At 43.2% G+C, this 16,368-nt stretch overlaps 1 protein-coding gene across 4 annotated transcripts in view; it reads right to left on the bottom strand.

Moving 5' to 3' along the window:
- Positions 1 to 16,368, bottom strand: part of LOC134792203 (uncharacterized) — an 81,365-nt gene that overhangs the window by 4,721 nt on the left and 60,276 nt on the right. For 3 of the 4 annotated variants that reach the window (XM_063763446.1, XM_063763448.1, XM_063763449.1), the window contains exons 4-5: positions 8,982 to 9,094; positions 242 to 4,276 (exon numbers count right to left, since the gene is read on the bottom strand). In XM_063763446.1, coding sequence (XP_063619516.1) covers positions 242 to 4,276; positions 8,982 to 9,094 — 4,148 coding nt within the window. The remainder of the gene's footprint in view (positions 1 to 241; positions 4,277 to 8,981; positions 9,095 to 16,368) is intronic. The other variant, XM_063763447.1, reaches the window with a different exon arrangement.

Below are 16,368 nucleotides of genomic sequence, written 5' to 3' on the forward strand. Positions count from 1 at the left end.
TTGATCGGTATGCCCGGTCGATTTTACAGGGAATCCGGCAAGCTAACTAAAGGCTCCGTTACACAGGCGCGTTTTGCGAGCGGCGCGTGAGCGGGGCGCGCCGCTTTTACATATAAAACGCACGCGCCGCGCTCTCGCCCCGCCCGGAAAACGTGCCTGTGTGACGGAACCTTAATACAGGTAGACTTGATTTCGAACCTACCAAGGTAGTTTGTGTGTGTGTGGTTGTGTGGACACTCACCGAGGCGGCGGGGTCGTCGGGCTCGGCGGTGGTGGTGTCGGGGCGGGAGGGGTAGCGCGGGGAGCGCGCGGGGTCGGCGGGGGAGTGCGTGGTGGTGTCGGGGGGGGAGCCGCCCGGCGACTTGCGCGCCAGCAGCGTCTGCGTCGACACCGAGTGCGCGCGCTCCGGCGCCGCGCCACCGAAGCGAGACTCGCCCTGGAACTTGCCGAACTTCTCCTCCTTCTCGGGCGACGGCGGCGGCTCCGAGTGGCGCTTCTGAATTTGTTTCGAGGCGAGCAGCACGTTCGGGTCGATGCTTAGGCGCGAGCCGCCGCCGAGCGCGATCGACGAGTGCGTCTGGGAGTTGGACACCAGCGTGGTCTGCTGCTGGACTATGGTGGTGTTTTGCTGGACGAACGTGTTGCTCCTGTTGGTCGGCGCGAGCGACTGCTTCGGCGACAGCGGCACCATCAGCGTCTGCCCCATCTGGTTCGTCTGGATAAATTCTTGCTGGACGTTCCCGGGCCGGACCTGCTGCGCGTTGAAGGCGACGTTCGTCGGGCTCAAGTTCGCGAGGAGCGGGCTGAGCTGCCCGTTGAAGTTGGGGCTGTTCATCATAACTTGGCTGTTGGGGGAGAGGAACTGCGCGCCGGGGCTGTGCTGCGACTGTATGATCTTTCCCTGTTGATTTTGCGCCCTGATGACGACTCCGCCGTTTGCGCCGGCGGCAAAAACGCCAGGATTCTGGACGGGAGTCAAAACATTTTGCCCGTTAACCGTCTGCAACTGTAGCTGCATCGGCATACCATTCGAGTTATCCTGAATGATCGTCCCGTCCGCGGTCATCACCATTCCGCCGATATTTGGCACTATGAACTGCTGGAACGCGGGGAAGTTGGGCATTACGTTGCTCGCGTTGTTTATTAAGTTCACCGGCTGAAGTAAGTTAATCTGCTGCGACGGGGACGTGTTGGCTATAATTTGTTGAGATCCGAAGTTGCTCGAGTTGCCCTGGCCATTCATGACTATGTGAGCGGGGGTGCCCGATTTGCCGGGCACGATCGTCAAGGCTTGCAGCATGGGTGCCGGCGATATGTTGTTGTTGGGCGACAGCTGGAAGCCTCTGGGGGAGAACTGCGGGCTGGAGCTCTGCTGCGGCGAGGTGTGATGCACCATAATATTGTTGGGGTTTTGTTGGGGCGCCGTTATTTGTAGGACGTTAGTTATGCTCGCGCTAGTCTTCTTTTTCTTATTTCTCTTTTTCAAGCTCTCTGGGGACAACATGGCGACGCCCGGCATGAAGCCGGGGCCGCCTTTGTTGACGTCTATTTGGCGCGTGCTCTCGTTGGGAGACTGGCCGGGGACCAGCCCGCCAGCGACGATCTGAGGCAGCATCGTGTTGGGCTGCACCACCTGCCCGTCCACCGCCATCATGGGGGGTTGTATCACGAACGGCGTCGGGAGCGTGTTGACGACGACCTGGTTGACGACTGACGGGCCGGCCGCCGGCACGAGTTGGGCGACGGAGGCGGTGACGTTAGTACTCGATCCCTGTATGGGCGAGGCCACCGTCGTGGTCTTCGGCGGCGGCGGCGGCATTTGATTATTCGAGACGATGATCTGTCCGGTCGACGATATCAAGATCTGGCCGGGCGTCGTGGGCGGGCACGGTCTCCTATTCATTTGTATCGGCGTCGTCGAGCCGCTAGTTTCAGGTTTCGCGGGCCCGTTGCCGATAACGTTCTGGACCATCTCTAGAGGCGATTTGGATATCATGTTTTGCGCCGTCGTGCCCGCTATGTGCAGGGGGTAGCTGGTCGGTAAGTTTACTGAATTTATGAACGGATCCGGCTGGTTGTTCGGTATCGCGTAGGTGGTGGCCAAGTTTACGCTGGGCGGCGGCGGCGGTCTGATAAAGTTTATCTGAGACGCATTGATGGAGGTCGTGGCAGTGTTGGCTTTTCCGGCTAACACGGAAGTTACCGTGTCTCTCGTGACCGAGAAGCCGCTGGCCATAGTCGTTACAAATGTTTGTACGTAACATGATTGTACGAGCGAGTGCGCCGGCCCGCCGCCTAAGTGCGGAGGCGGACAATAGCCCGGCATGGAATTCTCTATCCTCTTCCTCGACTCTACCCTAAATATCTCCTGCGGGAGTTTCAACCCGGGCTTGACGCCGACCATTGATATGTTGTCCACTTCCATGAGATTTTTATTAACGTTGTGGTTCGATATGAAATGCATCATCTGAGTTCCGGTGATGGATTGGGAGGCGGGCGGCCCTGGCGAGTGGTACTGGTAGGGCTGGCCGCCGGGCGTGGGGGGGTTGCTGTTGTCTCTGTAGGAGCCGGCGCCGGAGTAGGCCGGGCTCTGTACGGGGAATGTGCAGTTGGGGGTGAACTGGGAGCCGCCGCTGCCGTTACTGTGAGGAGTGTCAGTGTTGCGGGAGCTGTTGGAGGAGGTGGGGGAAGGTTCGGGCGGGGGGAGCTTCTCGGAGGGCGAGCCGTTGCTGGTGCTGACGGTGCCGGCCTGGATGGGCTGGGTGTCGTGCGCGGGGCTGCGCTCGAGGAAGGTGGAGGAGGAGACGGGGTTGTCGTCGAAGTGGCTGGGGCTGGGCGCGAGGCGCGTGTCGCCGCGGTTGCCGTCTATCTCCATCTTGTACATGTTGTGCTTCATGTATTTTACTCGCATCTGATTCTCGGAGAAGTCTGCGCCGTTCCCCTTGTACACGTTGCATCCCTTGCAGCACTGTGCGCCGTCCTGGGTTTTATCGGATAGTACGCTGCTGTCGGGGGTGTTATTCGGGGAGGGGGATGCGTTGGGGACCATGTTGCTTCTGTAAACGTTCATGTCGCACGATTTATTTAATGTCTTAAACGATTTATCCGGCTGGTTGTTAGGGTAGCAGTTGTTGGCGTTCTCGTACTGGCCGCCGTCGAAGGAGGAGTTGATGCCGACTTGTCTGGATATCGTGTTGTTGAGCAGCACCGTCTGTTGCGCCAGGTAGCCGTTGGGGTCGTCCATAAAGGACGGCACGCTGTTGCCGGACATGTCCTCGCACGATTTTCCTTTAGATTCCTGGACGAGCCGCATGCCATTGTTGAACGTTATTATTTTGTTTTCGGTGCCGTTGTTCTTCTTTTTGGAGCCCTTGTTGTTGTTTTTCAATTTTTTCTTGCTCATTTCGGCGTGCGGCCACTGCTGGCTCATCATGTTGTAGTGCTGAGGTAGCGGAGGAACGCGCGGGCACATGGCCGAGTTCATGGCATCATTGTTGACGTAGTTCTTAACAGCCGAGGCGTCATCTGATATGTTCATGGGTGGCTCCTCATAGTCCATATTGTCTAATTTCGGAGGTTTGGGGCTGGGACTCGACATGGGGTTGGGCGCGGCGTCGGTCCTCTTGACTTGCCAAGGCGGCGTCTTCGCCGGGTTGGTCTTGACTACGGCACCGTTCTGTATCACCAGCTGGCCCTGCGGCACGTACTGGCTCTGCCCCTGGAGCTTGTTTTGGTTCGCGGACTCCGCCAGTTGCGTTCTATAACCCTTCATGGCCATCTCTATCTGCTTTTGGTTCTGCTGTATAAACAGCTGCTGCTGCTCGTTGATCTTCTGCATGACCTCGGGCGTCAGCGGCTGGTTGAGCCCGCAGAATATTTGCGACTCGTCCTCCTTCGCCGGCGTTTTCTGCTGCGGCAAACTGTGCTCCTTCTTATCGTCCTTCTGTTCCTGGCTCGGCTGCATCACGCCCGCGACGTTTTTAAAGTTGGGATGTTTGTTGTAGCCGGTGTTGACGCCTATGATCTGGCCGTTGGTTCCCAAGACGGGCATGCCGACGTTGAGATGATTTTGAATGCCGGATGGTTGGTTTTGTTTGGTGGGGTCGAGCGTTTCCTGCTGCTGCGTGATCCAGCCGCTGTTGACGGTGAGGTAGTGTGCGGGGCGCTGCACGTGGTCGTGCTTGTCGTCGTGCGGGGCGGGCGCGGCGGCGGGGTGCGAGTAGGCCGCACCCGCGAGCCCGGGCGACACGATGCGGTTGTGCTCGTTCTCGTGGCCCTGAAAGCAAGAATAACATTATACATTTCAAAAACTGAATGCCTTTTCCGTACACGGAGCGATGGTGTTCCGGACATTTGGGAGGCGTGCACATCATTCCTGGCTTGAAAGAACAGTGATACACCGCCAAACAGCTATCTATGTACCAGTGTTGGCCGAAAATTAATCCAAATTGAAAATGTTGGCCATTAACCATTATAAATTGAATCGTAAACTGTAATCGTCCGTTACGGTTTAAGGTTCAATTTATAATGGTTAATGGCCAACATTTTCAATTTGGATTAACTTTCGGCCAACACTGCTATGTACATATATCTAATTCCTAATGATGAGAGAAAGGCGACTAATTCAAGCCTTTTAAGAATAACAAACAAGGTGATCCTGTGCGCTATAGAAAAGAAAAACATACATTACAAAGTACATACCTATGTATGGATGTATGTATGTATGTATGTATGTCACTTTATTGCGCATAAACAGGTTAACCTATGTTGTTAATTATTGCACGTTAGCATAATAATGGTTATTGAATAAAGTTTAACCATATCTTGGAAAACAAAAAACAAACAACTGTGTGAATGCTTACTAATGGAGTATTAGAGCGTTTCCACATTGTCTGATACGACATCGGATGTAGCATACGATTACAAAGAAGCAAAAATGCCTGTTTTATACATTAAATTATTGTTTGTAATTCAAAAGAAAGCGTTAATGTAAAAATAAAAGGACTTGATAGGGCATTTTCTAGCAGCTGTTTTTGTCCAAAGGACATCGGATCTGACAATGGGAATTTGAATAGAGCTAAGAGCGTTAAGTCTATTCAAATACCTTTATCTTTACAAAGTATAACATTGTTGCAAGTCGTACACCAACAAATACAAAACAAGATCATAATCTTATAAAACCATTGCCAAGGTCTGAACGGAAATGGAATCGCAAAATATTCATAATAGACAGTAAAGGCTGGCAGCGGGCCGGCACTTATTGCCGCTATGAATACTTAATGTGCTGCACACTGATCTCGGGGAGGGCGCTTTCTGCAACGACATATGCTGCTATACGAAACAAAGAGAAGGAAACTACCCAACTAGCAAACTAAATCGTATTAGCTTTCACTTGCCGCATAAAATTGTCTAGTAAACGTGGTCTCGACAAACTCATATCGCTTTTACTAGATAGTAATCGACTCATAACGCCCTTTCATTTGACACCCCACAAGGTATATTTAAAGGAAAAAACAAATTTACTTTGTACAGTCGAGTTCATAAATATGTATACATTCCCTCACCTTAATCCATTGCAATAAGGTGAAAAAATATATACATATTTATGAATTGGCTGTAACGCCGACTTTATGACGTCACAGCTAGATACTACCCCCACCATTTTCGCGCTTGTCATCTCATATACATATTTGTGATCAGGACATCATACTGTCATGACCGAAAATAGATATCTAAAAGACTTTGAGACAAATTAACGACTGATTACTAATCGAAATCCGGATAATACAGATTTTAAATAAACACATAACACAATCAATAGTTAGTGGTTAGTGCTTTTGAAGTAGATGGTCCTGGGTTCGAATCCCGGTAACGGCATTTATTTGTGTGATGAGCACAGATATTGGTTCCCGAGTCATAGGTGTTTTCTATTTATTTTAGTATTTTTTATATTATATATATCGTTGTATGAGTACCCATAACACAAGCCTTCTTGGTCTTACCGTGGGGTTTAGTCAATTTGTTTAAAAATGTCCTGTAATATTAATTTATTTAATAGTTAGTAGTATAATATCCAGTTTCTAGCTCGTTAATTTGATAAACTATTTTCTTATTACACGATAAAAAATCTTAATTTTGTACAATTTGCTTACTACAGTTAACATTTAACATAACATACGTGGGGACCTTTTGGCACAAATATTTATGTAATTGAATCTTAGTTTTGTGTTATTTCATCTTGTGTTATTAATTATTATTTGTGCTAATAAACATTTCTTATTCTTATTCTTATTCTTAACATTCCTGCATGAGTCAAAAATGAGAGAGTGTGGTGAATGAGTTCAATTACCTATACCTAGTGTTGAATAAGGCTGCTATTTAACTGATCACCAGATTTAGTAAAATTTAATACCAAAAAAATCTACTTTACCACCCTAAAATAATAAACGATCACCAAAATTATAACACCATTTTAATGTGAAATGATTACCAATTTTATTAAATTTTACTATCCTATTAAAGGAAATGACACCAAACTAATCATTATTAACCCAAAAATTGTAAATGATTACCAAATTTCAAACCCCATTTTAATGTGAAATGATAACCAAATTTTTACATCTTGCTATCCTATTAAATAAAAGGACACCAAAATAATCATTGTAAACCCAAAAATAGTAAATGACCACCAAAATTAGAACTCCATTTTAATGTAAAATTGTAACCAAATTTTTTAATCTTGCTATCCTATTAAAGCAAATGACTCCAAAATAATCATTGTAAACCCAAAAATAGTAAATGACCACCAAAATTGTAACCACATTTTAATTAAAAATGTGCAAATATTGAATATATTGTTATCCTATTAAATTAATTAATCCACTTTGTCACCTTTTTCTAACCTAATCTAACCCACTTTTCTAGTAGCATTTCGTTTCTGTATGGGTCGCAGTTCAAACCTAACCTAACCCACTTTTCTAGTAGCATTTCGTTTCTGTAAGGGTCGCAGTTCAAACCTAACCTAACCCACTTTTCTAGTAGCATTTCTTTTCTGTATGGGTTGCAGTTCAAACCTAACCTAACCCACTTTTCTAGTAGCATTTCTTTTCTGTAAGGGTCGCAGTTCAAACCTAACCTAACCCACTTTTCTAGTAGCATTTTGTTTCTGTAAGGGTCGCAGTTCAAACCTAACCTAACCCACTTTTCTAGTAGCATTTCGTTTCTGTATGGGTTGCAGTTCAAACCTAACCTAACCCACTTTTCTAGTAGCATTTCGTTTCTGTATGGGTTGCAGTTCAAACCTAACCTAACCCACTTTTCTAGTAGAATTTCGTTTCTGTATGGGTCGCAGTTCAAACCTAACCTAACCCACTTTTCTAGTAGCATTTCGTTTCTGTAAGGGTCGCAGTTTAAACCTGACCTAACCCACTTTTCTAGTAGCATTTCTTTTCTGTAAGGGTCGCAGTTCAAACCTAACCTAACCCACTTTTCTAGTAGCATTTCTTTTCTGTAAGGGTCGCAGTTCAAACCTAACCTAACCCACTTTTCTAGTAGCATTTCTTTTCTGTAAGGGTCGCAGTTCAAACTTAACCTAACCCACTTTTGTAGTAGCATTTCAGTATGCTACTAGAAAAGTAGGTTAGGTTAGGTAGGTATGCGGTGCGGGGTACGGGGGGTTGAGCGGGAGGGGCTAATAATTTTGGCATCATGTTACTTTTTTGGTAATATGTAAAAAATTTTTGGTAATCATAGTGGTTTATTTAGGTGAAAATATCGCATTAATTTGGTCTTCAAGATTTGGTGATCATTAATGATTTTTGGTGATCATTCAATATATTTGGTATTCGAATACAATTTGAAGTGCAGTCGTAATTAAAACGGTGGTTCTTTTGTAATTTTAGGCCTTATTTTTTTGGTGTTCAGTAATTTTTTTTGGTAAGCATGATTTTTTTATTTAGGGTACCATAGTATTTTTTGGTGGTCATTATATTTGTAGCCGTTAAATAATAATAATAATAATTCACCAGCAGCTTGCTCTTCTATACGGCCTTGTGGACCGTGAAGTGCCGTACTACAAGTACTCACCTGCACCAGTTCTCGAAAATGGTCGTGCCACGCTCTATTGGGATCGATCTATCATCACTGACAGGCTATTCATCACTGATAGACTATTGTCGCCAATAAGCCTGACATCGTGCTGATAGACCGATCGCAGCGCCGGGCCGTGCTCGCCGACGTCACCATCCCCCATGATGAGAATCTCGTGAAGGCCGAGAAGGACAAGTCCAGCAAGTACCTAGACTTAGCTCACGAGATTACCGTCATGTGGGATGTTGACTCGACGATTGTTCCGATAGTTGTGTCAGCGAACGGTCTCATAGCGAAGAGTCTCGACCAACACCTAGAGAGACTCTCGCTGGGTGGTTGGATCAAGGGTCAGATGCAGAAGGCGGTAATTTTGGACACGGCGCGTATAATACGTCGGTTGCTCACTCTGCGGCCCTGACCACCGGCAACTTGGGCCAAGCCCCGCTGCCAGCGGCACCCTAGGTTAGGTTTTTTATAATGTGTTTATATGTATTTTTTATTGTTTTGTAAGTGTTTTTTTATTTTACTTTTATATTCATATTATAAATCACCTATAGCCTAAGAATTAAAATAAATAAATAAAGAGATAATAATATTATTACCTATACCTAGTGTTAAAGAATTTATTTCTGAACACGTCTGAATCAACCTGTATCAAACCTACTCGAAAACTAATCATACATTGTACAGTCAACTGTAAAAATATGGGTGCAGACAACTTACATGTCCCATAGTTCTTAATTCGCTGACATAAGAGCTATGGGACATATTTTTGAGATGATTTGTACACCCGTATTTTTACACTTGACTGTGCGCGCGCTCAACGCCAGTGACCAATTCTAAATGTATGAAGAATGAAGATGAAGTATATAAATAATAAATGGAGTGCATACTTTGAAGTCCGCGAGGGGCCGCTCGCGCTGCACCATGAGCTGCGACACGCTCATGTTCGGGAACGCTCGCTTCTTCATCTTCTTCTTCAGGGCGTTCAACTCCGTACTGACTACTGAAACATAAAAAAAACATTAATAAATATCTTTATTATAAATATTCATATGTAATTGATTACTGATTATGTACTGTAAACTAACTGTCGTAATTCCAGTGACTCATTACATTAGCGTAACATGTCCTACAAATTCGTCAGAACCAAGGAACGGGCTATGTTTTAGAACCACCATTTAAACAATATCCTCATTAAAATACAGCTGGGTCAAACTTTTCCCTTTAATCTAACCCCTTTTTTATTATTAAACTGGGCCACTAGTCCTCACCAAAGCTCCTAAAATAAAAGAGGATCTTTTCTAACATTTTGTAAACATTCATTAGTCATAACATAAGTATAAAAACAAATCATTAACGAATTAAACGCGTCCAGTAGAACAAAATATGTATTGTCCTATTTGTACCCTTCTGCAGATAATACAATTAATAACAATCATCACACTATCAGCACACAATACAATAAACTCGACGTCATCAATAAACACCGATGGCAATAAATAATGAGATCAACGGCCGCTCGCGCAAGGATGGCCTAAATGCGAAATGAGCCAGCCATAGATTGCGGGCACAAAGAGTTGTCGCAATGACGTTATTGAGGGACCGACCTCGTGACTTTGTCCCGCTCTCCAGACAGCTCGGTAAATTGTAAACAAAAAGCCCCGGCCACTCGTAAAACATTAGCATATTACGTATTAAAGATCCACTATAATGTAGGTACTTATTAATAAAATGTTGAAAGAATAATCAATTATTATAAAAAAATATTAAATCGTATCGTACAATATCATAAAAATGGAAATCTTATAATTGAAAAGAAAAAGCTTAAATTATTAAATCGTCTCAATTGAGAAAGATGACAAAATCTATTAGAATATTCCCTTATCGAGATTCATTTCCGAAGGAAACTGCGAACGCTCCAGATTCTGGACGGGGGAAATGGAAAATAAGCGGTTCGACAACAAATCGGAAGAGGAGAGAGCATCCGATCATCGACCCATTTGTGTATTAAACGAACCCAAGGATAGCCCGTGTGGTTCCGAGTGGGAACGTTCAATCTCCTTTGTATTAAGATTGAGTTTAAAGATACTGTATTATGTTTCTTAGCGAACATAAAGATAGCTAACACGTCGTTAATACAATACACCGTTAGATCGCACTCAAGCTAGAGCCGAGCGCTTGAAAGTATATCGTGCTTGTAATTCGATAGCGCTTCAGAATTAGTTAGCGAGCCGAATATAATACCGTTATCTATTTGCACATTATCTGGCAGATTTGCAATTAAAATACGGGTTGTGGGCGGCGTGCGGGAGTCCGCCCGACGGGCGAGACGTGGGGCGCTGGGGTGGCGCGAGTCGTCAGATCAATAGTCGGAGGGTGCGCGCCCACGCCAGGCGGCTCTGCACCACCGCCGATTGTTTCAAATTACGTCCCTTTGTTGCCACCGATCGAGTCGCCAGCGTTCTGCAATTCTGCGGCTCGCCGTGTAGACTTCCCGATTTACCACTCGGCCGGCCTGAGCCCAGTACTGCCGTTCACAAACATTATCTTCTTAACGTTCTTCGTGACTATTTTTATTTCTTTTACAGTGCAATTATGAGAAAATGTTTGAATAAGTGTAATTAATGAAATGTCGTTGTTTAATCATCTGTAATCAGTTGTTTAAAAGCTCGAAAACAACATTAAGGTGGGCAAGCGAGGGGGATAAAACGGGGTCTTAATGAGTGGCGCCCGAACGGCAACCGTGGGACCGCTTATAGAAATTCGTAGGCAGGGGTTAACAAGGAGTGTAATTATACGAATTGGGTTTTTATTTTAGCAAGCTCGAACTATATTTTATTTGGATTAGTTAATTATCAGGTTGATTCAATGATCAGTTGATTTCATCTCTTATTTTTTTATATTTCAATAAAAAAAACTGTGATGTATATCATCATGTATGTATTCATCATCAGTCATTTTGCCTTCTGCTATTAATTTGTAATCAATATATGGGTCATTAAATCATTGGTACGACATAACTACGTACCTATTAGGTTTACGCTAGTCACTTAATTTGCAAGTCATATTGACCTTATATTTTAGTACCCGGGATATAAATCCTTTGTTGAAACAGTGCAGTTTTAATCAAAGTCTAAATAAATGTTTGAGGCGTTAGCAAGTGGCGGGGGTGTCGGGCGCAGGTTGTTCCTCCCGCAGTGACGAAGTGCAGTTACCCGCTATTCATGCACTAAATGCACCCCCGCACCCCTCGCCCCGCCGGCTGCCACTTAACAACAAAGAGATCGTTCTAGCCTCTTTGTTACAAGAAACAACTACCCTCCCGACCAACCACTTTTCAGTGTTGCTTTAGTGCCTTGGAAGTAGTGGCGTGGCTTGTAAACTTCTCTCTCGCTTATGTTATATGTACCTAAGTGTGTATAAATAAACTAAATTGCAAAATGAAGACAAGCAATAGAATGATATGAATATGACAAGTTGACAACAAATAGTTGGACTAAAAAATAAAATAGTGAGTGTCGTGGAACACTCGGTTGGAACGAAGGAATTTACCATGCAAGATCTTTATATATTTTACATGCATGGACATGCTAAGTATGACATTTAATTTTGTCGCAGTCGTGCCTACGCACCTACCTACGTACCTACGTACGTCATTAAAATCGCACGATCGGGTGGCAAAAAATCTTGGTGCGCGGGCGGATATCTTGTTAGATAATATATATTGACTGTAGGAAGTAATAAAGTACTAGGTACCTCATAGACGAGAGAGATCGCGGTCTACGGATAGCGATACATACCGTTTTAACAGGATACTATTAATAAATCAATCGGTACATTTTTATTAAACACATTGATATTTCTTAACGTTCAACAGATCACAGTTTAATTTTTCATAGTGATCGGCATCTGAATATATGTACGTGTACAAAAGCCCTCTTACGCGTAGGTACACATCCCAACCAACATTAGGCGCTAAATATAAGGGTTAAAAGAGATCTACATAAGCGTTTGTTTACTCCTGAGGTTCTATTGATGTTCTAAAAATAGGAGTTATAGCTGGCTATAACTCCCTAATACCCCCGGATTGGGCACATTTTTTATCACCTTGGGTTGTAAAATGGCGCTACAATAGAGTTATAGGATGAAATAAGAGGTAGAAGAGCGCTAAAGTAGTGCTGAAATAGCGTTGATTAAGTACTTAGGATTTAAAAGGGTGCCAAATAAGCGACTACTAACTATTTAAGTAGTAGTGTAGCGCCATATAGATGATACTTTCAGCTTTAGATGGTATATTAGCATTTAAAGTCAATATTTGTAACACTCAAGAAGGTAATTGCACATGTTTTCCTTAGCCCTGTCTGCTTTGGTTGCACATGTTTCCATTTTGTATTATTATTCGTAAGCTTGCACTGTGACAGCTTGAAATGAAATGTAATGGCGGATAAATAAAAGCAAATAATTATTTTAGTTCACTGATGCCAGCGTTATCTGCGGATTTATGATGGCGAAATTAATTACACTGTCAATAACTATATGTATTACTAACAAAATTTTAAAGGGCCTCTGATCCTTTGCATATTTATATGAATATAATATTTTTTTATTTGTGGTCCACCGTATTTAATTTTCGAAAAATTACACAATATACGTGAATTCCGGTTTTAAATATAACAATACTATCATTATGTCAATAATGAGTAAAAGTATCGATTTTTATTAAGTATTTACGTTCTAATTAATAGATTTTGTTTTGCTTATTGATTCATCGGTCATCTTAACATGGCGCTATAGGCTTAGGTTGTAAGTACGACTCTAATAACAGTATAAGATGTACTAAGGTATTGAACAACGCTCGTCTGCGACTATACATGATATATAAAAGTGACTCATAACTTCTCTTTTCGACTGTAAATGATACAAGAGAGTTAAGTAGCGATTGCGAGTAACAGAGCTATAAAAGACTTTTTATCGCCTGTTTAGAACCTTAAGTGAAAATTGCAGCTACTTATTACTCATATAGATCTTAAGGTGGTAGAGTTCACTTTGAGCTATAACACTAGCTGCTTAAGATGCATTATAGCGGCCAAAACGGCTACTGTGGATCTTAAAGCTATACATGGACCTCTTAAAGACCTTGATGTCACCAGAGCCTGTAAGCTTAGAATATATAGCTATTCTACAGCCGTTTTATGTCTTTAGGTGATAAAATAAGTGCTAAGTGTCGCCTAATTGTTTGTTGGGATACAACGAGTCTGGCCAACTCTATTGTAACACCTGCAGAAGAGTCTTTAAGACCAAGTTCGGCCTTGCCAGAGTTGCCAGCCACATTCGGACCCATAACAGGCGTAATCCGTAATTGCTGAGGTCGCCGTCATCGAAATCGATGAGGAGGACTATATATGTACATATAATTGTACAGGACATATTTAGTGAAATATTTAATTATGTAAGCCTACAATAATAAATTGGCCAATAGGACTCTCATTTTAGTATCTAGGATATAAAAACAGCTTAAAAAGATACGATGGTTGATTTAGAATAGAGCCGCTTACAAATTAATAACCAAGATATCATGTTTAGCAATTTTAATGTAATTTAGGCGATATTTCTTATAAGAATAAGAAACCATTTATTGCAACACAAAAAGCATACAGGTTACATAATATAATAAGATGAAAAAAAAATGTGCGGCAAAAGGAACGGGCTCAGCATAGTGCATACGCTGCGTCAGTCATTTCATTATAAATTGCCTGCACAGCGCTGATTTTCAGTCCGTCCCCTTCACTGAACCACATTGACATTGATGCGGGTTATTAGTTCTGGTTTTATTTTTACGACGACTTAGAAACCTTCATCAGTAACTGGCCGTAAAAGCACAACAACGGGAGCTGTGAAGACCAAGGGGGAAGGCCTTTGCCCAGCAGTGGAACACCGTAACAGACTAAAAATATAATAACTCTGCAACTACTTAAATTTGCCGTCCTCCACAGGAGTTTAAAGAAACTGATTATAGGACACTCAGGATATTGCAGTCAAACAGCAAAGGTTTTTGCGTATGTAGTAAACGATCTTAACATTACCTCCGGATGTTGTTAATTACTGCAGCTTAAGTAAGGCCAGTAATTTACCAGAGCTCGCACTGCGGGCCGATTCCCGTTAATCTAGTTTGGTTTACACACGTCACATGTAATTGGATAAGGGGTTAGCGTATCCTGATTACTTTTGATTATATATTTACAAGAATATATATATTCATTCAATGAACATATTGGTGGCGCAGTACCAAAACTGATCTGGAATACTGGTCAAGACAGCAAGGAGTCATTGTTACGAACAGCACAAGACCGGTCGGAAGCGGTGTCCGTTTCGGATCTGGCACGGAGACGTACCATGTTAGCAGACGGGCCGGCTAATCTATTGGGTACTATCGTCGCATCACAATGTGACGTGACATATAATTAGATAAAGACGCAAGCCGCGCTCTTCTGATGATATCTAATGCTCCCGGTGAAGATGAGTGGTTGCTAACTCAGATCCGGTGCGCCGCCTTACCGTGCTTGCAGCCAGGCCGGCTAATCCTGCCGGTTCACATTGGTGTAATTGGAAAAACGGCCGCGCGAAGATTTCGCCCCGAAAGCCGGCGTATGTTAGATGAATCTCAGTGAAGTGGGCAGCGGTTTCCGGCTCGGATCCGGTGCGCTTCCTTACCGTACCGGCAGCCGGGCCGACTAATCCTGCCAGTTCACACTGGTGTAATTGGATGAAGAGAGCCGCGCGGAGATTGCGTCCGGAACGGCGGGCCCACCGCTAATCGGATAATAATGCTCCCGGCGAAGCTTCTGTTAGATGAATCTTTACCCGACTGACTACTATTAAATTCGAAGACGAAATAAAAGGATTGATAGAGCTGACTTTTTAATTAAGCTTTAAGCTACTTACTACAACTGACGTTAACTTTTCATTTTGATTTAATTTAATTTAAACCAACTTTAAGACAAAGGACTTCTTAGCAACTAATCTCATTTGCACAATCAAGTATTATCTTTATTGTGTTTTCAATTGCTTTCATGGGTCAACCATATTACGTGTTATGACTTCGAGGCCGATTAACGCCAGCGTAAAAAGAAAAACCTAAACAAAACGTCGAGAAAACGGCACAATAATGTCGTAATTGTTTACGGGTCATTTTGTGACTTTTTGCACATTTTTGTCCGTACTGGAGTTAAACGTCCTACAATACGCATTTACCGAGATAATAGCAATAGGCGACATGGGTTCTTAGAAGAATACCCGTAATAGGTAATTTGTACGGGGCATTATATTTTTCTAACGTGTACCTAAGGAAAGTCAATTCAATAGGTATTACCTAAAGAGGAGCTGTTAACGAACTTAAAGGGAAAAACACGCTATTGACAGCTTACCTACCTTTAATGTCAGCGTAAAATAGAAAAAGAATTTAATGTAAAAACATAAACATATAAAATACCAAAGCTATTCATCACATCCTTTTATCTAAGTCTAAAGTTCCTCTAGGCAAAAATCGGAAACATATTTCAAAAGCTTTCACGAACAGACTCCATTCTGCACTATTTCTTCTTCCCGATGCAAAGAATAAAGCGACAGTCGGATGGCGGAAATGAAATAAGGCTAAGAATACGCGAGTCGGCCGGGCATGAATACCGATGCCACAGTGTAAATACCTAGACAATGACAGTAAACTATCTCAGAAGTCTAGGACATACCTATATTAGACGACAATTACACTAGGCTGAGCAGGTCGGGAAGAGAAGCGAGTTGAGCCGAGGACTTGATGGTAACTAGGGCTTGCAATTCGAATATTCGAATATTCGAATATGTCGAATATTCGACCTGTTTTGATATTCGAATATTCGGCCGCTCAGGTTTCGAATATTCGAATATTTTTTATTACTAGGTAAAATCTATTTTCATCCGTTATAGTTACAGTTTCTGTGTATTTTGCCGGGTATTAACAGTGAATGAGGAACCGTAGGTACCCAAATGCGAAGGAAATAATGTTTTTACTGTATTCCTCTCAATAGGCTTCGTGAATACAGTTAAACCTAAGAACCTAACTCAATTTCAAAAGGAAACGAAATCGAAAAGTATGTTTTATTACGGTGCGGCTAATGCTTTTTCTAGGTACAAGTAACTTTACGTAAGTTTTAAGATAAAGGATCATTTTGTTTATTGAGTAAAAGCGTACCTTAAGCGAATATTCGAAGTCTAAACCTTGCCCTTTATCGCAATTCACAA

Source organism: Cydia splendana, chromosome 7 (assembly GCF_910591565.1).
Source record: "Cydia splendana chromosome 7, ilCydSple1.2, whole genome shotgun sequence".
Lineage (NCBI taxonomy): Eukaryota > Metazoa > Arthropoda > Insecta > Lepidoptera > Tortricidae > Cydia > Cydia splendana.